Source organism: Haliotis rubra, unplaced genomic scaffold, assembly GCF_003918875.1.
Source record: "Haliotis rubra isolate DU_JTF1 unplaced genomic scaffold, ASM391887v1 Scf124, whole genome shotgun sequence".
Taxonomy (NCBI): domain Eukaryota; kingdom Metazoa; phylum Mollusca; class Gastropoda; order Lepetellida; family Haliotidae; genus Haliotis; species Haliotis rubra.
This window is the reverse complement of record NW_025765159.1, coordinates 1,270,693-1,292,846: the sequence shown is the minus strand read 5'-3', so window position 1 is coordinate 1,292,846 and position 22,154 is coordinate 1,270,693. Positions and strand designations below refer to the sequence as shown.

General features: G+C 43.9%; 1 protein-coding gene across 1 annotated transcript in view; it reads left to right on the top strand.

Annotated features, from left to right (window-relative positions):
* The window catches only part of LOC124266205 (nuclear factor related to kappa-B-binding protein-like), a 45,314-nt gene that overhangs the window by 17,745 nt on the left and 5,415 nt on the right, over positions 1 to 22,154 (top strand). The window contains 16 exon segments of the mRNA XM_046701011.1: positions 1,717 to 1,845; positions 3,077 to 3,189; positions 3,561 to 3,666; positions 3,944 to 4,205; positions 5,248 to 5,335; positions 8,100 to 8,226; positions 11,763 to 11,952; positions 12,213 to 12,273; positions 13,397 to 13,571; positions 14,469 to 14,575; positions 15,438 to 15,561; positions 15,956 to 16,029; positions 18,484 to 19,318; positions 19,617 to 19,829; positions 20,417 to 20,629; positions 21,087 to 21,224. Of these exon segments, the coding sequence (XP_046556967.1) occupies positions 1,717 to 1,845; positions 3,077 to 3,189; positions 3,561 to 3,666; positions 3,944 to 4,205; positions 5,248 to 5,335; positions 8,100 to 8,226; positions 11,763 to 11,952; positions 12,213 to 12,273; positions 13,397 to 13,571; positions 14,469 to 14,575; positions 15,438 to 15,561; positions 15,956 to 16,029; positions 18,484 to 19,318; positions 19,617 to 19,829; positions 20,417 to 20,629; positions 21,087 to 21,224 (2,955 nt within the window).

Genomic DNA, 22,154 nt, shown 5'->3' with positions numbered 1-22,154 from the left:
AGTTCTGTGTTCAATGTCGATACGGTTCATATCGCTACATCGTATAAGCCTTACCACCCTTTCGGGTTGGGTCAGGTTTGGGTGTACAGACATCCCTACGTCCTCTTCACTTAAAGGCAAGAGAGGGCGGGGCCGGTTTTGAACGCTATAACCAGTCATATGCTATTAACCCGTCTTGCGACGGAATTGGGTACAAACCCCCTACGGGTCACTGTTTAGTATGCCTCTCTTTGAGCCGCATGTCACGTGACCAGGTTAGTGTAATAGTGAGCCAACACATGTTCGGCTACGCTTTTCGCTGTTCAGGGCATTTTTTTACGCTAACAGTTTTTCCCTCTTCCCAAGACTTCGGTATTTGGGAGTCTGTGTTAATCAGCACTTTGGGTGATGGTGGTTTACACTGAGAGCGTTTGGTGGGGGTGTTTTATCCTGCTCTTTACTCGTACAATGTATGGCGTTTGTACTCGTTCGTTTTCCTCAGAAGGTTTTAGCGAGGCTAATAATTTCTCTGGGTTTTATCGAGGTCCTGGCAAGCCCTCTTGCAAACAGGAGGGGTGCATTCGAGCGTTAGTTTGCAGTACTTATTAGCTTGACTCCTGGGTTATTGGCTTTTAAGCGTTTATACGCTCTCCCTACCCTTATACCTCTCACCAGGCTTCTCTGGTTCAGGATGTTAAGGTTGGGAGTTGTTTCGACATGTCCCCATACATTCCTTTCCATTATAACAGTTGGGAGTGGGGTTTTATGTCATAATTGATTTGAGCCAATTGACGTATAAGCTTGGGCTCTCTATTTCCCGCCCTAGCCATGCCCCCCGCCTGATTGACATCAGCGGTCAGGTGGTTTGGTAAGTGTTTTTTCTATTTCCGTTTCGTTTGTAGATTTCACTCCACCACAGGTTTAGTTGTTGCCAGACAGAATGCCACTCCCGTCTCAAATATCTTTGGGAGTTTGTCTTATGCTTATATGTACCCCAAAGAGGACTTCTTCTGAAAAAGAATTATACAAACCGTAGAGGTTATGAATTCTTTGAAGAAAGTCCTCCTTGGGGTACGGCCACCCACCTCCCCTCATTCTGTCTGATAAGTTCAGCTTGAAAAGTGAGGTACGAGGTAGACAGCGAGAGTTACCTGCTCTTGGCTGTAGGGGGTCTGGTGGGTCCCTGTAGGTGTGGTCTCACAACACAAAACAAGTTTTTATGTCTGTAAATATTTTATTGAAAAATATAGTTACAACTGTCGTATGATTTAAAATTGACATTTTAATGCTTATATGTACCCCAAGGAGGACTTTCTTCAAAGAATTCATAACCTCTACAGGCTTGTATAAATTTGCTGAATTGCTGCTGTCCATATTGCAGAATGCGGCGTTACAAAAAAGCAACAAAGCGACGCGCCGCATTGCGCCGCACGCGAGCATCGCACATACGCCGCATGGCGCGCGCCGCGACGCGACGCCGCATGCCGCGCCGCGCGCGCGCGCCGCCGCGCATGCGCCGCGCGCACGCGCATGCTTGCGCGCCTTACGCGCGCGCGCCGCGCGACGCGACGCGCGCGCGCGCGCGACGCCTTACGCGACGCGACGCACGCGACGCGACGCGACGCGCCGCGCGCACGCACGCGCAGGCATACGCGCAGGCGTATTGCGCGCATGTATTAATACAAAGCTGTAATATATGAACCCAGGTAAATGAATTGCCTTGCTTTATCCCCTCAGGTCCAGTCCAGAGGAGTCGGAGACAACTGTTCAAGTCTCTGGGCCCCATCCCCTTCCCTGAGCCGACCACACCCAGTGTCCTTGCTACCTTTGCTGCAAAACCCCCCATTGTCAATGGTGATGTTGCAGGTGAGTGTGTCGCCACATTTACTACTAGCACCTTTGTTTCAGGTGAGAATGAGTGCATCAATTGTTGCCGGTGAGAATGTGTGTATATAGTGTGTGTTTCAGGTTGGAATGTGTGTATATAAGTGTGTTTCAGGTGAGAATGTATGTATTTCAGGTGTGTATATTGTGTGTGTTGTTTCAGGTGAGAATGTATGTATTTCAGGTGTGTATATTGTGTGTGTTGTTTCAGGTGAGAATGTATGTATTTCAGGTGTGTATATTGTGTGCATTGTTTCAGGTGAGAATGTATGTATTTCAGGTGTGTATATTGTGTGCGTTGTTTCAGGTGAGAATGTATGTATTTCAGGTGTGTATATTGTGTGCGTTGTTTCAGGTGAGAATGTATGTATTTCAGGTGTGTATATTGTGTGCATTGTTTCAGGTGAGAATGTATGTATTTCAGGTGTGTATATTGTATTGCATTGTTTCAGGTGAGAATTGTATTCAGGTGATATTGTGTGCATTGTTTCAGGTGAGAATGTATGTATTTCAGGTGTGTATATTGTGTGTGCATTGTTTCAGGTGAGAATGTATGTATTTCAGGTGTGTATATTGTGTGCATTGTTTCAGGTGAGAATGTATGTATTTCAGGTGTGTATATTGTGTCGCATTGTTTCAGGTGAGAATGTATGTATTTCAGGTGTGTATATTGTGTGCGTTGTTTCAGGTGAGAATGTATGTATTTCAGGTGTGTATATTGTGTGCATTGTTTCAGGTGAGAATGTATGTATTTCAGGTGTGTATATTGTGCGTTGTTTCAGGTGAGAATGTATGTATTTCAGGTGTGTATATTGTGTGCATTGTTTCAGGTGAGAATGTATGTATTTCAGGTGTGTATATTGTGTGCATTGTTTCAGGTGAGAATGTATGTATTTCAGGTGTGTATATTGTGTGCGTTGTTTCAGGTGAGAATGTATGTATTTCAGGTGTGTATATATGTGTGTTGTTTCAGGTGAGAATGTATGTATTTCAGGTGTGTATATTGTGTGCGTTGTTTCAGGTGAGAATGTATGTATTTCAGGTGTGTATATTGTGTGCGTTGTTTCAGGTGAGAATGTATGTATTTCAGGTGTGTATATTGTGTGCGTTGTTTCAGGTGAGAATGTATGTATTTCAGGTGTGTATATTGTGTGCGTTGTTTCAGTTGAGAATGTATATATTTCAGGTGTGTATATTGTGTGCATTGTTTCAGGTGAGAATGGTAGCAGTGTGAAGCGTCAGCGTCCCATCAGCCCAATGGAAGTTACGGAGGAGGACTTCCGTCAGATGCTGAGGAGTCACAAGAGGAAGAAGGCTGATAGTGTGGTAAGCTGGTAATGAAGTCCTGTACTGAGTGGGGTGTTCTTGTTATACTGAAACATGTTGAACCAGTTCTGTGTAACTGGTATCTGCTTGAACTAACACAAGCAGCCCCAACATACATGCAATAATCTAGTGGTTAAAGCATGTGCTCGTCATGCTGAAGACCCAGGTTCGATTCCCCACATGTGTGAAGCCCATTTCTGGTGTCCCCAACCATGATATTGCTGGAATATTGCTAAAAGCAGTGTAAAACTTAACTCACTCACTCACTGTGTATGGTTCCATACAGTATCTGAATCTATATGGTTTTATACAGTGGCTGACCCAATATAGATGAATACATTGTATTTCTCTACTGAATTGTTGTGTTCCAGGAGTTGCCCGAGTTGGACACACAGAATATCACGCTACAGGACATTCTGTCTCGGTGTCAGGCCAATAAGAAAATCACAGCCAAAGCATCTCCATCTTCAAGTACAAGTAAGTGGCTTTGACCTGAATCTTAGGCCAGGAAGACTCTCCCCATCATTGTTGATATTATATTGGTTCTTCCTGTCCTTGCCTCTTCCCCTTTGTGTTTGTTGAGGACATACATGACAATAGTAGACAACTTTGCTCATACTATCAATCACTGTTTTTCCCCATTCTCAGTCATTTACTGGCTCTGTCACATAGCCTGAACATGTGGCGTTAATCAACAGACATGCAAACTTTGCTCACTTTACTTGATGTTTTATGTCACGAGTGATTCTATTAGCTTCACCAACAGCAACAACAGCAGCAGCAACATCATCGGCACCAACAACACAAACCTCACCAGTGTTGAAGAAGAAGATCAAGGGGAAGGATAGGGAGGAGAAGAAAGCCAAGAAGAAGATCAAGACAGAGTCTGTGGATTCTGGCAGTGTGGATGAGAGAGTTGCCTCCCCTTCCATACAGACGGCCAGCACGGGACTGGAGGTCCATCCAGATATCCTTACAAGGGAGGACGACACTGTGCCTGACTTTCCTTTACCTGAGTGAGTTTAGTGTTAAAATAGAGTTCCATTTGCTTGATTTGTGTGCAGACTGAGCTGAATCTATTTGATCAAAACTTTTCTTCCGGCAGTGATTGTGTAGATTTACATCTTACATATATGCTAAAAGCAGCATAAATTAAACCCACTCACTCACTCTTACATATATGCCTATGGGCATTCCATATTGGAGGGGCGATGGGGTAGCCTAATGGTTGATTCGTCCGCTCGTCACACTGAAGACATAGGTTCGATTCCTCACATGGGTACAATGTGTGAAGCCCATTTCTGGTGTCCCCGCTGTGATATTGCTGGAATATTGCTAAAAGCGGCGTAAAACCATAATCACTCACTCACTCTTGCAAGTAATGTGGTCCATGATGACCTTTAAGACATGTATCTCATGCTTTTTGTATAGAACAAAGGCCTCTGAGTTCATCTAGAGCATCTTGGCTATTTGGCCATTTGTGTTCATACTACTTCTGGTACACAAAGGTACACAAAGGATTTTATAAAATCGTTTTGAAATGTGGCCTGTCCAAGGACTGGCTGTCCAAAAAAGTGACCTGGGCCCCGTTCCTCAAAGCGATCGTAGCGCTATGACAGTCGTAACTCCCATACTTTAACATAGACTTACGACTGTCGTAGCGCTACGATCGCTTTGTGGAACGGGGCCCAGTCCTGAACAAACACAGCCATTATGAAAACTAAAACAATAAAAAAATCAACAAATGTTGAAACGAGAACAAGAAAGAGCATGAGTGCTAAGACGAAGTTCAAACCAAGTTAAGTTTATGGTTTTCAAATATTTCCCCCCGACCAAAGGATGGCCTTACTTATTTAATAGACCGTCCTTCGCAAAAATAGACCGTCAAGGACGGTGGACGGGCTATATTTTATACACTGACTTCAGTGGTCTAATGGATACAGACGAGCAAATATAATGACATTGTTTTGAGCTGTAGAGACAAATGATTCTAAGCCTTGAGCTGACTTCTGTTTAATGCCATGGAAGGTAAACATGCAGTTTATCCTTTTTTTTCAGCACTGGACCGTCAAAGTTAGACAACTTCTTCAGTTTACTGCGTGATGTGATAAATGAATTTCCTGATCAGCGAGTAACCACAGCCAAGGTCAGTGTTTGTTGAGAGGGAGGTATATCTTAAAATGTTTACCATGCTCCGATTGACTAGCCTTTCACAACTGGCCTCTCACCATCGTTTGTCGATCAACAGGAGTGTTTGAATGATATAGAAAGTATCTGTACATGACTGCATAGCTTTTGTTCTTTTTATTTTTCTTGTGTTGGAATGAGTGATGTCTGTTTGGATCAGGTTTTACCTCACTTGAACTTGGGGTTCCAGTTTTAGCTCACCTGAACTGGGGGTGCCAGTTTTAGCCCATCTTAACTAGTGGTTAGAGTGTTAGCTCACCTGAATTCGGGCCCCCAGTTTAAACTCTCCTGAACCCGTAGGCTCCAGTTTTAGCTCACCTTAACTGAGGGCTCCAGTTTTAGCTCACCTTTACTTGGTATCCCAGTTTTAGCTCACCTGAACTGGGGGGTTCCAGTTTTAGCTCACCTGAACTTGGGGTTCTAGTTTTAGCTCACTTGAACTCAGGATTCCAGTATTAGCTCGTCTTAACTATGGGTTCGAGATTTAGCTCACCCTAATTCAGGCCTCCAGTTTTAGCTCACCTTTACTTGGTATCCCAGCTTTAGGTCCCCTGACCTCAGGGTTCCAGTTTAAACTCATCTGACATGTTTTAGCTCACCTGAACTCGGGGTTCCACTTTTAGCTCATCTCAACTGGGGGTTCCAGTTTTAGCTCACCTGAATTCAGGCCTCCAGTTTTAGCTCACCTTAACCCATAGGCTCCAGTTTCAGCTCACCTCAACTGGGGGCTCCAGTTTCAGCTCACCTTTACTTGGTATCCCAGTTTTAACTCACCTGAACTGGGTGCTCCAGTTTTAGCTCACCTGAACCTGGGATTCCAGTTGTAGCTCGTCTTAACTGGGGGCTCCAGTTTTAGCTTGTCTTAACTAGGGGTTGGAGTTTTAGCTCACCTGAATTCGGGCCTCCACTTTTAGCTCACCTGAACCCGTAAGCTCCAGTTTTAGCTCACCTTAACTGAGGGTTCCAGTTTTAGCTCACCCGAACTCAGTGCTTCAGTTTTAGCTAACCTGACCATGTGGTTCCAGTTTTAGCTCACCCGAACTTGGGGCTCCAGTTTTAGCTAACCTGACCATGTGGTTCCAGGTTTAGCTCACCTGAGCTGGAGGGTTCCAGTTTTAGCTCACCTGAGCCTGGAGGGTTCCAGTTTGAGCTCACCTGAACTTCGGGGTTCCAGTTTTAGTGCACCTGAACTCCGGGGTTCCAGTTTTAGTGCACCTGAACTCGGGATTCCAGTTTTAGCTCGTCTTAACTGGGGGTTCCAGTTTTAGCTCGTCTTAACTAGGGGTTCGAGTTTTAGCTCAATTGAATCTGAACTTGGCTTCTGCAAGTGCAACAAAGATTTATTTCAAATGGTTCTGGGGGATTCTTTTGAGCATAGCGTGTTATGAAAATGTCAAAGGTCAAGGTTACAATGAAAAAACAATGTTGTTAGTTTCTCAAAGGGTGTAATAACTTTGGCTTAGTCTCCTCTAGGACAGCTGCTAAGATGAAAAGGTTTTGTTCAATATTTGTCATAGGTAAAGGTCAGCATTCACTTTTTCGTAATGGTTTTGCCATTGTTACTGCTAAATACTTGAAATATGTATAAATGAAATACTGGTACAGTATGTATAAAAGTTTTGTTTTACCTTAGGTTGGTCTGTACCTTTGACATGAAAGGGAGGTAATATTGTGATGTCTTGTTACTGCCGGAAGCAAGGGAGGTAATATGTGATGTCTTGTTACTGCCAGGAGCAAGGGAGGTAATATTGTGATGTCTTGTTACTGCTGGGAGCAAGGGAGGTAATATTGTGATGTCTTGTTACTGCCGGAAGCAAGGGAGGTAATATTGTGATGTCTTGTTACTGCTGGAAACAAGGGAGGTAATATTGTGATGTCTTGTTACTTCCGGAAGCACGTGAGGTAATATTGTGATGTCTTGTTACTGCCGGAAGCAAGGGAGGTAAAATTGTGATGTCTTGTTACTGCCGGAAGCAAGGGAGGTAATATTGTGATGTCTTGTTACTGCCGGGAGCAAGGGAGGTAATATTGTGATGTCTTGTTAAGCAAGGGAGGTAATATTGTGATGTCTTGTTACTGCCGGGAGCAAGGGAGGTAATATTGTGATGTCTTGTTACTGCTGGGAGCAAGGGAGGTAATATTGTGATGTCTTGTTACTGCTGGGAGCAAGGGAGGTAATATTGTGATGTCTTGTTACTGCTGGGAGCAAGGGAGGTAATATTGTGATGTCTTGTTACTGCTGGGAGCAAGGGAGGTAATAATGTGATGTCTTGTTACTGGCTTGTTACTGCCGGGAGCAAGGGAGGTAATATTGTGATGTCTTGTTACTGCCGGGAGCAAGGGAGGTAATATTGTGATGTCTTGTTATTGGCTTGTTACTGCTGGGAGCAAGGGAGGTAATACTGTGATGTCTTGTTACTGCTGGAAGCAAGGGAGGTAATATTGTGATGTCTTGTTACTGGCTTGTTACTGCTGGGAGCAAGGGAAGTAATATTGTGATGTCTTGTTACTGCCGGGAGCAAGGGAGGTAATATTGTGATGTCTTGTTACTGGCTTGTTACTGCTGGAAGCAAGGGAGGTAATACTGTGATGTCTTGTTACTGCTGGAAGCAAGGGAGGTAATACTGTGATGTCTTGTTACTGCTGAAAGGAAGGGAGGTTATACTGTGATGTCTTGTTACTGCCGGAAGCAAGGGAGGTAATATTGTTCCCCTCTTTTACAGCTGGAAGAGAGGATTCGAGAATGGCAGGAGTCCCCATCAAGCTCTCTCAACTCATGGTTTCCAATCCAGGCGTCATGGGTAGACTGCGTTGTGTCTGCTCTCAAATTCCTGTCTGGGGATGTACTGGGTGAGATATTATTGATCTATTGTAGCTGATGATGACTGTCGTACCCAACCAAACAAAAAGAGTAACAAACTTGAATACACAGTGGAATCTGTCAAATCCGGACTCTGTGTAATCCGGACTGTGTATTCCGGTTTTCTTCATAATTCGGACTACTTTTGGACTACATCTAATTTATTTCTGTTGGTGTCCTAATTGCGGCCAACTCAGACCACAAGACTGGCAGTTACTGTCTTGGATGTTCAACGGAAGTATGTTCTAATAAACACTTCTAATCACTATCATATTGCATCTAAATGAAGTGTAGTTGACAGAAAATGGATACACATACATATTTCGTTTCGCTAAAAGTCATAATTGGTGTAGCTGGATATCACATGTCAAGAAACTGTTATCGCGGTGGAAATAGCGAGATCGCATGAAACATAAACTTAGTTATGATCATGAAATGATGCAATGCTGGACTCTTTTTAAAATAATAGTTTCAGATACTATATTGTTCCAATCACTGCATCAGAATTCATCTCCTGATATTATTGCGTATGTTTTATCTAAATCACCGGTAGTGGGGAAACGTGCACAGCTGATTGCTATTTCCGGCTCTGTATACAAGACAAATAAACACGGTAATCTTAATCCCTGCATATAAGACAATGCCTAGCAAAAACAAACAGATTCCTCTGTATTGAACATGCACAACAAACTGATTTCGACAACATGTAGCAGTAGGGGGATGGGGTAACCTTGTGGTTAAAGCGTTCGCTCATGCCAAAGACCTGGGTTTGATTCCCCTCATGGGTACAATGTGTAAATCCCATTTCTGGTGTCTCTCGCCGTGGTATTGCTGGAATATTGCTAAAAGCGGCGTAAAACTAAACTCACCTGGAGCAGTCAATTTTATCAAACCTTCTCAAGTGCTGTTTTACCTGTGAAGATATGGGTTAGAATATTGATCTTCAGTAACCCATGCTTGTCGTAAGAGGCAACTAACGGGATCAGATGGTCAGACTCCCGGACTTGGTTGACACATGTCATCGGTTCTCAATTGCGTAGATCGATGCTCATTCTGTTGATCACTGGATTGTCTGGTCCAGACTTGATTATATACAGACCGCTGCCATATAGCTGGAATATTGCTGAGTGCGGTGTAAAACTAAACTCACTCACTCAAGTGCTTTTTTGGGTTTAGATGACTTTGTTCATGAAACAGTCAGACTGATTTGACATACTGCCAACTACCAACATAGGAATATAATTATATACTCAGGATACACATGCCATGTCTATGTAGGTACCGATAAGTCTTGGCTGTGTTCTGGTCCAAACATATTCTGCCAAACATTTTAATTTAAGTCTGTTAAAAGAAAGAGAGGCTGGTGTGGCAGCCTTGTGGTTAAAGCATTTGCTTGTCACGCTGAAGACCTCAGTTGGATTCCCCAGTGTGCAATGTGTGAAACCTGTGTCTGGTGTCCCTTGGCGTGATATGGCTGGAATATTGCCCAAATATTGCCGGAAATAGCAATCAGATGTGCAGTGCACACATTCCCCTACTGGTGTTTTAGTTAAAACGTACCCGATAATATTCCGAGATGAATTAATAATAATAATAATAATAATAATGCACATTTATAATGCGACTTTTCCATGCCCTTGGGTATGCTCAAAGTGCTACAAAGATGAAGATGGGTGAAGTGATGAGAAGTATACTGAGAAAAAGTGGGTTTTCAGTTTTGCTTTAAAACTATCAAAACTGTCAGAGTCTTTGATGTCATATGGAAGAACATTCCAGAGGGCCGGTGCTGTGTAGGAGAAGCTGCGGTGTCCGAAGATTTCAGTTTGTAGGAGGGTATCACAAGAAGATTCTGAGAGTTGGAACGAGATCACGCGGGCAGGTACATATGGGTGAAGCAGGTCAGAGAGGTAGGAAGGGGCCAAGCCATGGAGACATTTGTACGCCAGGGGAGAGAATTTTGAAATCGATTCTTGCCTTGACTGGAAGCCAGTGGAGTTCTTTAAGGACAGGAGTGATGTGGACACGCTTTAGAAGTTCTACTGATAATGCGGCAGAGGTGTTTTGAATCCTCTGCAGTTTATCAATCAGATTGGAGTTGGTGCCAGAAAGAACACTGTTACAATAGTCGAGCCTGGATGTTACAAGAGCTCCGAACAAGGGCTTGAGTTGCTGCAGAAGTCGGCACTGGCTAATGTTGCTGATCGACCTGAGATGGAAGAAGCATGTTTTGCTCACTTGGTTAACATGGGCATTGAACGCCAAAGAAGAATCAATGTGAACGCCAAGATTCCTCACAACATCTGATGGACGGATATCCGCATCTGCAACTTTGAGGGTGACAGCATCCACCTTGCTTAGTTGTTGTCTTGTGCCCACAAGGAGTGCTTCGGTTTTCGTGTCATTCAGCTTGAGCTTGTTTGTAGTCATCCATGACTTTATGTCTAGTGTACAGTCAGCGATGCGTTGAAGAGACTCATTCAACTCTGATGGGTGAAACGATTCCAGAAGCTGGGTGTCATCAGCATAAACATGGTGAGACATATCATGATCACTGACAATGTATCCAACATGCCCTGTGTACAACACAAACAGAACCGGGCCAAGAACCGATCTGATGCAGTGATCTTAAAAAGATAGTATCTCAAACTGTTGTTTTATAAAAAGAAATATATTCTAGTTTTGTGTCATTTTCATTGCAGGTTGTGCTCTATAATTGTAAAATATTTATAATCATAACTAAGGTTATGCGGCATCAGTTTGGTGTTATGCCGGATAGTTTTTATGCATGGCACAATTTAACCTGTCACCGATGAAGCAGTTTGTTGACATGTGATCGTCCAGCTACACTAATTATGACTTTGGGCGAAACAAAATATGTATATCCATTTACTGTCAACTACACTTCATTTCGAGACATGAGTAGACGCAATATGTCAGTGATTGCTGTGAAGTAAGTACATTGTGTTGAGGAATTACAGGTAGGCGAACATCTTGAGTTCTTGACATTGTTTGATCACGTAATTTGTAAACATGGACCAGGAATAATTGCTTTGATGTTGTTATCTGAGAGAATAAACAAATTACATGTTGTTCCTACTTGAGTATTTGTCATGACTTCACCATGAATATTTTGCTTTGTATGATTATTCGCACAATCTTTTTGCGCTAAAAGCGCGAAAATTAATCCCGCGCGAAAATAACTACGATTACAGTATTTCCTTTTAGGGGTGGTGAGGTAGCCTGGTGGTTAAAGTGTTTGCTCGTCAAGCCGAAGACCTGGGTTCGATTCCCCACATGGGTACAATGTGTGAATCCCATTTCTGGTGTCCCCTGTTGGATTATTGCTGGAATATTGCTGAAAGCGGCGTAAAACTAAAAACTCTCCCTATTTCCCTTTACATACTAATAACTATTGCTTATAAAATCTGAATATGTTTTTATGTTGCGACCCTAATCTGTCAGGCCACTGATTTAGTGTCCAACTGCTAATGAGTCATCTATCTATAAGGCTTTGTATTGGTATCAGGTCTGTCGGTAGACAACTTCATCCCTTATTTGGACTATAAGGAGCGGGCCCAGCAGTGGAAGTGGATTGGGATGGGGAGAGACACGGAAACAGAGTTAGCTCCCCTGTTCCAGCACTGGATGAAGAACAAGGATAACGTGATGGCCGACGGCCTGGACTCCAGTCAGGGCTCACCGCCCCCACCTAGAGCGTCAGTATATCAATACTGCATCAGTGTGTCCCTAAGACCCTCCTAAGATTTACCTTCGTCCATATATTTTCAAATCTTTAGGACTAGCAATTTTACTTCAGGGAATACAATATTTAAAAAAAAATTGTGCTCATTTTTAACTAAAAAGGAATATCCCCCAATAATATTCATGATTCTTTCTATTTTGTCCAGTATAGAACAGTATCGTGGGGCAATGGACATATCACATGAGTTCAGGTTGAACTGTTCTCTGTTTCCAGGAAGACGGCATTTGTTGTGCGACCAACCAGTCAGGAGGAAAAAGCTACATTCCAGGAGCAGGTCAGTTGGCTTGGAATACTTGTGTGGGAGTATGGATGGGGTGGGTTTTTGTGGGGAGGGGTGGGGTATGGATGGGGTGGGGTTTTGTGGGGTGGGGTATGGATGGTGTGGGTTTTGTTTGGGGAGCCGGGTGGGTATGGATGGTGTGGGGTATGGCTGGTGTGGGGTTTGTGGGGGAGCCGGGTGGGGTATGGATGGTGTAGGGTTTGTGGGGAGCCGGTGGGGTATGGATGGTGTGGGTTTTGTGGGGAGCCGGGTGGGGTATGGACGGTGTGGGTTTTGTGAGGAAGGGGTGGGGGGTATGGATGGTGTGGATTTTGTGAGGAATGGGGTGGGGTATGGATTGTGTGGGTTTTTGTGAGGAAGGGGGTGGGGTATGGATGGTGTGGGTTTTGTGAGGAAGGTTGTGGGGTTGGGTATGGATTGGGTGGTTTTGTGAGGAAGGGGTGGGGGTATGGATGGTGTGGGTTTTGTGAGGGATGGGGTGGGTTATGGATGGTGTTGGTTTTGTGAGGGAGGGGTGGGGTATGGATGGTGTGGGTTTTGTGAGGGAGGGATGGGGTATGGATGGTGTTGGTTTTGTGAGGAATGGGGTGGGGGTATGGATGGTGTTGGTTTTGTGAGGAATGGGGTGGGGTATGGATGGTGTGGGTTTTGTGAGGAATGGGGTGGGGTATGGATGGTGTGGGTTTTGTGAGGGAAGGGGTGGGGTATGGATGGTGTGGGTTTTGTGAGGGAGGGGTGGGGTATGGATGGTGTGGGTTTTGTGAGGGAGGGGTGGGGGTATCGATGGTGTGGGTTTTGTGGGGAAGGGTGGGGGTTATGGATGGTGTGGGTTTTGTGAGGGGAAGGGGTGGGATATGGATGGTGTGGGTTTTGTGAGGAAGGTTGTGGGGTCTGGTATGGATGGGGTGGTTTTGTGAGGAAGGGGGTGGGGTATGAATGGGGTGTTTTTTGTGAGGAAGGGTGTGAAATGGGGTGGTTTTTGTGAGGAATGGTTGTTGGGTGGGGTATGGTTGGGATGGTTTTGTGAGGAAGGGTGTGGGGTGGGGTAATTATGCAGATCACGTTGATATAATGGTTATGCATGGACTGCATCAATTGACTGAAATCAATGTTTCAGGAGAAGAAGAGGTTTGAGAATCCCCACAAGGCTTTCATCTACCACATGCATGGCTATGAGTCTGTGGTGGGGCCAGTGAAAGGCGTCTACAGCAAGGATAACGCCATGAACAAGGCCAGGGAACATGCCCTGCTGGTGTCTGACCGACCAGCCTTTGTCACCATACTCACATTAGGTAGGGCACAAACTTTGTCACCATACTCACATTAGGTAGGGCACAAACTTTGTCACCATACTCACATTAGGTAGGGCACAAACTTTGTCACCATACTCACATTAGGTAGGGCACAAACTTTGTCACCATACTCACATTAGGTAGGGCTAAACCTTTGTCACCATACTCACATTAGGTAGGGCTAAACCTTTGTCACCATACTCACATTAGGTAGGGCTAAACCTTTGTCACCATACTCACATTAGGTAGGGCACAAACTGTGTCACCATACTCACATTAGGTAGGGCACAAACTTTGTCACCATACTCACATTAGGTAGCACAAACTTTGTCACCATACTCACATTAGGTAGGGCACAAACTTTGTCACCATACTCACATTAGGTAGGGGGGCACAAACTGTGTCACCATACTCACATTAGGTGGGGCACAAACTTTGTCACCATACTCACATTAGGTGGGGCACAAACTTTGTCACCATCTTTACATTAGGTAGGGCAAAAACTTTGTCACCATACTCACATTAGGTAGGGCTAAAACTTTGTCACCATACTCACATTAGGTAGGGCACAAACTGTGTCACCATACTCACATTAGGTAGGGCACAAACTGTGTCACCATACTCACATTAGGTAGGGCACAAACTTTGTCACCATACTCACATTAGGTAGGGCAAAAACTTTGTCACCATCTTTACATTAGGTAGGTTGGTTATTTTGTCAACATATTTAAGTAGATCATCCATATACTGACATTAAAAGGTCATAATTGACCATTTAGAGTGCTTCTTTTCTTTGTATGTGTTGGACATAGCTTATGATATTTTCATCATTTTATATGATGGAATCATTTCTCGGAGAGGTTTCTTTCCTAAATTATCTCCCTTGTATGCTTCCAGTGCGTGATGCGGCAGCCCGATTGCCGAACGGTGAGGGAACGAGGGGGGACATCTGTGAGCTGCTGAAAGACTCTCAGTTCCTGGCTCCAGGGGTCACAGATACACAGGTGGGTGGGTCTTCGGTAACCATGGAAACCTTCTGTTCGTTTGTTTGTTTGGTGTTTAACACCACACCCGTTAAGAATTCAAGGTATATGTTGACAGTCTGTACTGACTGAGTTTTACGCCGCTTTTAACAATATTCCAGCAATATCACGGCGGGGGACACCAGAAATGGGCTTAACACATTGTGCCCATGTGGGGAATCGAACCCGGGTCTTCTGCGTGAAGAGCCAACGCTTTAACCGCTAGGCTACCCCGCCGCCCCCGACAGTCTGTAAATAATCGAGTCTGGACCAGACAATCTAGTGATCAACAGCATGAGCATCGATCTACTCTATTGGGAACTGTTGACATTTGTCAACCAAGTCAGCAAGCCTGACCACCCGATCTCGTTAGTCGCTCTTATGACAAGCATGGGTTACTGAAGACTAAAAACCATGGAAACTTATAGTCACATTAATCATGATCATGGCATTCATTTCCATATCATATTACCACCATGCCAATATTTGCCGATTTCATTTCAGGGATAAACTTGTGTTTTTGGAATTTTGTGTTTAGAAGGTTTCAGCTATGTAGCTGAAATTCTGTTTGGTGTGGCACTGAACCTAATTTTCACACTTTGTGTTGAAAGTTTTTAGAAATAATATGTTTCTAGGTAGCCATGGTAACAATAAGTTCAAACATAATTCAGTAGAATTTAGTTGAGTCTTTTGTAAAAGCTCACGAATCCTGGTAGAAATTTGGAGGAAAATTCAACAAGACTAAATATAGATTTCTTTTGGAAATGGCATCAGTAGCCATGATACATGCCATTCCACTGGTGTCGGTACCGAGTGATACAGGTAATGTGATTGTCGTGGACAGATCAATACTGTGGTGAGTGGGGCTCTGGACAGGCTGCACTCGGAGAAGGACCCGTGTGTCAAGTACGATGTCAATCGCAAACTCTGGATTTATCTCCACAGGAACAGGACAGAGGAAGAATTTGGTAAATTCCATTTGATTCTTTATTTGTAATTTACGAAGAAAAAATCTAAAAGAATATGTATCTCACTGTTTTATACCACTGAAATCATGGGTATTTCTTATTCACCTCAGGTTATTGAAGTATGAATAAGTCAAGTAGAGCTTTGTAAAGTGATACTATAAGATTATTGATTGGGACCATTATCAAATCCAGCTTTGATGCCTCAGTGACTCTAAGTTAATTAGGAGGCATGGAGGACCTTGTCTAAGGCTCCACAGTGTACGGAGTTGCGTCCCTTAGGGATGCCAGTATGCTGTAACCTTGGGATGGAATCATCGTTTAAAGGCAAACAATTGAAATAGTTTCACTTTGCTTGAATTAAACTAACATACCTCCTGAAATTTCTGTCTTCCAGAACGAATCCACCAAGCTCAGGGTGCAGCAGTCAAAGCCAAGAAATCTCTACAGAAACCCAAGACCGCAAAAACAGTAAGTCCTGATATGAGTGCACTGTTATTAAGAACTGGCGTGGGCTGTTTTGTGTATTTGTGGTTTTATGACTCACTCGGCAATATTCCTGCTGTGTGATGGCAGACTGTAAATAGTCAGGGGCTCCTTTCACAAAGCACTATGGTGATCGTAAGTCACTAAGGTAACCTTAGTGCAATGTTAAAGAATGGGAGTTAAGGTTAACCTTAGTATGGGTTTCTTTCGTGAAAGGAGACCCTGGACCACACAGTCCAGTGATTGAGCACTGAAACTGGAATGTGATGCCATGATTCTAACGATGGATACTGACAGAGGGAAGTGGGATGAATGACAGTGTTTGTCAATATTCCAGCTATATGGCAGCGGTCTGTAAATAATCGAGTCTGAACCAGACAGTCCAGTGCTCAACAGCATGAACATCGATCTACCCAATTACGATGACATGTGTGAACCAAGTCAGCAAGCCTGACCACTCGATCACGTTATTTGTATCTTAGGACAAGCATGTATTAATGAAGACAATTCTAACCCGGATCTTCATGGGTCTAGTGGAATGAATGACAGTGTTTGTCCGGTTGACTCCTGTGTGTGACAGTTAGCACATGGCCATGTTGACATGTATGCTTCCCAGAGAATAAATGTCTGTCATGCCATGACACACTAAGTCACATGATAACATGCCTTGACACCTCAACTAAGTCACATGATAACATGCCATGACACCTCAACTAAGTCACATAACATGCCATGACACCTCAACTAAGTCACATGATAACATACCATGACACCTCAACTAAGTCACATGATAACATACCATGACACCTCAACTAAGTCACATGATAACATGCCATGACACCTCAACTAAGTCACATGATAACATGCCATGACACCTCAACTAAGTCACATGATAACATGCCATGACACCTCAACTAAGTCACATGATAACATGCCATGACACCTCATCTAAGTCACATGATAACATGCCACGCATGATACGGCACCTCATCTAAGTCACATGATAACATGCCACATGGCACCTCATCTAAGTCACATAACATGCCATGACACCTCAACTAAGTCACATGATAACATGCCATGACACCATGACACCTCAACTAAGTCACATGATAACATGGCACCTCAACTAAGTCACATGATAACACCATCACCTCAACTAAGTCACATGATAACATGTCATGGACACCTCAACTAAGTCACATGATAACACATGGCACCTCAACTAAGTCACATGATAACATGTAACATGCCACACCTCAGTCACTAAGTCACATGATAAGTCACATGTCATGACACCTCAACTAAGTCACATGATAACATGCTAAGTCATGCCACACCTCACACTACAGTCTAAGTCATGATAACATGCCATGCCATGCACCTCAACTAAGTCACATGATAACATGTCATGACATAAACATGATAACATGCCATGACACCTCAACTAAGTCACATGATAACATGCCATGACACCTCAACTAAGTCACATGATAACATGTCATGACACCTCAACTAAGTCACATGATAACATGCCATGACACCTCAACTAAGTCACATGATAACATGCCATGACACCTCAACTAAGTCACATGATAACATGTCATGGCACCTCAACTAAGTCACATGATAACATGCCATGGCACCTCAACTAAGTCACATGATAACATGCCATGACACCTCAACTAAGTCACATGATAACATGCCATGACACCTCAACTAGGTCACATGATAACATGTCCAGAAACCTCAACTAAGTCACATGATAACATGGAATGGCACCTCAACTAAGTCACATGATAACATGCCATGACACCTCAACTAGGTCACATGATAACAGTCACATGATAACTAAATGTCACATGATAACATGGAATCAACTAAGTCACATGATAACATGTCATGGAATGTCATGGCACCTCAACTGATAACATGACACCTCAGTCACATGATAACATGTCATGACACCTCAACTAAGTCACATGATAACATGCCATGACATCAACTAAGTCACATGATAACATGTCATGACACCTCAACTAAGTCACATGATAACATGCCATGACACCTCAACTAAGTCACATGATAATGTCACATGACACACCTCAACTAAGTCACATGATAACATGCCATGACACGTCAACTAAGTCACATGATAACATGTCATGACACCTCAACTAAGTCACATGATAACATGTCATGACACCTCAACTAAGTCACATGATAACATGTCATGGCACCTCAACTAAGTCACATGATAACATGTCATGGCACCTCAACTAAGTCACATGATAACATGCCATGACACCTCAACTAAGTCACATGATAACATACCATCACAGATTAACTCTTATGTATCATGTATCATACTAGTTCACTACCTCAGTTTGTGGACGACAGTTTATTGAATTATCATGTATTATTTTGTTTTTGCTTCAGATCAAAGATGCAATATCCGCCCAATCTGCTCCACGCCAGACAGTCTCCACCAATCTTGCCACAGAGGCTGCCGCCACCCTCAATGTTGAAGATCTCGCCACTCTGCAGTCTCAGGCATTGACCAGCCCCTCCATTGTACACAGCCCCAAAACTCTTGGCCAGACCACGTTCGCACGGACACCACAGTCAAGTCCCAAGATGGCCTCTCCTAAAAATGCAAATCTGACCTTGACCTCATCTTCTTCCCTCAGTGCTTCTCTTGCTCAATCTCCTCTCAAGAACACTACCCATCTGCTGACATCACCCACCAGTCTAGCTCAAACATCCAAACCTGTGGGCGTCCCTATGGTGACGGCCACAGTCCCAGGTGCTATAACAGCCATTTCTCAGGTGAAGGCTGAAACTGTTGGACGTAAAAATCAAACTGTGAACTTGCTGCAACAGCAGCATTTAATAAGACAAGGCGGTGCCATCACCGCAGCATTAGCCAATCAGCAAGTAGGGCAGAATGTAACCATGACAACAAAGGGCGAGATGGTGCTACAGCGACCAACCAGTACGTCAGTGACTGTTGCAGGTGCTCATCAGGTGCCAAACACAGCCAAACTTATCTCGTTAGCACAGGTGACGACAGGTATGGGGACGATGACGACTCCGGTGTCGACGGTGGTGAGTTCGATGTCTGGAGCGGACAGTCAGGCTGTAGCAAGGCTGATACAGCAGGTGCAAGGGGGACCACAGATGTTGTCAGTCAGCAACCTTCTGGCTGCTGGAGGGGCAAGTACACCCAGATTACAGGGTGCAAACCCACGCACAACAACCATCAAGATTCAAGGTGAGCTCAGAGCTTAGCCAAGTCTTTTTTGGCAGAAAATATTCAAAGCGTTCAATAGCAGTACTTCCCTCAGGCATGGGTCGTACAGCAGGTGCCTGTCATTTTGAATACCCTGTATAAACCTGTACCAGGTTGAATGAGTAGAAAACAAATATGGACTGTCACTTTCCCTGTCTGGTGAACATAATTCTGGTTGGTTAGATGAAAGTTTTCATGTGAACAGTAATGGGGTGATCTCAGATTTTAGCACAGCGATAACGAGATCAAACATCTGATTTTGACATTGTGATTATTTCAGGAAGCAGCATAGTCCCTCCTGTTGGAGGCAAACCCATCCAGATCAGTGGGAAGCCCCTCACTCACTCTAAGAGCCTGATGCAGCTAGGGGGAAAGAACCAGCAGTCCCTGGGGATGATCCACACACAACAGTTGTCGGCAATCAGTATCATACCACAGACAATCACCACCTGCATCGCCACCCTCTCACAGCCGCGCAGTGTCGTGTCTTCAGGTAGCCATGTTAACACAAGGCTCGGGTGGTTCAGTCGTTGAAGTGTTTGCTTGACAAGTCAAATGTCTAGCTCCTCATGTCCTGAACAATATTTGCCTTCTAAATGATATTTTAGTATATTATGATATTCAGTTTTCAAATTTTGAAATGAGAACTGAAAATAGGTTTCAAGTCATAATCAGGTATGAGGGTTGCCATTTTGATACTAGAACCATAAAACTCCAAGAACATTTGTTGATTCTATGTAGGGTAGAGATAAATTATGTCTGATATTAAATCATAGAGGGATGTTGTTTTGTGGTTTACAAAAGAGACAGATTTAATGATCATTGAGATTTTAGTTTGGTAAGTTCATGATAAGTATATAGAATAGCCTCCCTTAGATGAGCCAGGTTCTGCTTTCTGTTTAGATCCAAGATACATAATGTCCCCAGTTCTTGGTTTATGAGTTCTATTTCCATGCTAACAAGAGTCACCAATGTGGTCTTTGACCTCTGTGACTTTGAACTTTGTTCCCAAATTATGTTGACAAACGTAACTGACAAATATTTTGAAGATATTTAAACCTTACTCATTTTTGTTTTCAGCGACCTCCAACACAGGTGTGACGGAGGTATCCACAAGCGGACAACAGCACATGACGGTGGGGCAGCCAAAGATGACCATAGTGGGTCAGGTGGGGCCCATCACGTCCACGCAGGCCCAGACAGTGAACATGGGAGGTCAGCCCAGGGTTGTGAACACCTCGCCTGGAGGGATCTTCGTCACACATCTCGCACCAGGAATCTCACTCAGACCAGGTGAGTGTTGGGAGCATTACATCTGTAGCTCCATTTATTCCAAAATAGGATTTTTGTTTGTTTGTTTGTTGTGTAACGTTGCACTCGGCAATATTCCATCTGTATGTCGTGGTCTGTGAATAATTGAGTCTGGAACAGCCAATCCAGTGATTAACAGCATGAGCATCGATCTATGCAATTGGGATACAATGACATGTGTCAGCGAAGTCAGTGAGTCTGACCACTCGATCCTGTTAGTCTCCTCTTACGACAAGCATGGGTTACTGAAGACCAATTCTAACCCGGATCTTCACGGGTTGAGGATGATTAGTGTGTGGCTTGGCATCATCATAAGTTGTAGAATGTATCTCAAGCTTTCAATCACTGGTTTGTCTGGCCCAGACTTGAATATAATGGCTGTCACAATATAGGCAAATGGTACTGTGGTGTTACACACTCACTGCCTTATTGTTTTCAGGTTTACCAGGGGTGGGCCAGGCCAAGATGGTGTCGGCCAGCCAGGCTGGTCTAGCACAGCTCATCATGCAGCAGACACCTCAGGGACTGAAGGCTGCGGGCGGTGAAACGGTCGGGGTCGTGCCCAATGTCTCACAGGGTAAACATGCTTCCACTGTTCACATCTGCTTCATTCTGGGGGAGTTGGATGTTGGATATTACACATCCCTTACTTGTGTCATGATCACTGCAAGATTACCAGATTCTCCCTCATTGTTATGCCTTCTTCAACATACCTGGGCTTGTGGGTTTAGGTGCATAACTGTGCTTGTGGGTTTAGGTGCATACCTAGGCTTGTGGGTTTAGGTGCATAACTGTGCTTGTGGGTTTAGGTGCATAACTGTGCTTGTGGGTTTAGGTGCATACCTAGGCTTGTGGGTTTAGTTGTATACCTGTGCTTGTGGGTTTAGGTGCATACCTAGGCTTGTGGGTTTAGGTGAATACCCGTGCTTGTGGGTTTAGTTGTATACCTGTGCTTGTGGGTTTAGGTGCATACCTGTGCTTGTGGGTTTAGGTGCATACCTAGGCTTGTGGGTTTAGGTGCACACCTGTACTTGTGGGTTTAGCTGCATACCTGTGCTTGCTGATGTAGCAGCTTAGGTGTCTTATCAAATAGGTGATCCAGTTAGAACATGGCCGACTATGCACCATTATAATGCCACATCACCGTGATATATCTACCATATTTCCCACCCTAGGGGATCAGATGAGGTAACTGTTTTCCCCTCCCCCATTACATCTGGTGTTTAACAGGGCACACTGTTACATCGCGACTCCGAGAATCCTGATCCATAGCCTTGCTGAACAGGATACCTGACTCGTCTTTGGTCACTAGTTTCTGTTGTGATGCCCAGAAACATTGTAGTTATGTAATAAGTTCTCTGTTAATATTTTTTAGTTTTACCATATTCATAATTTTATAGCGTGTGTTTGCAGATGATGCCGTTTTCTAGATCATTTTAAGCCAAAATGTTTCAATGACCACATAGCACTAACCACACCTCTACCCTTACTCTCTCCTTTATTGTAA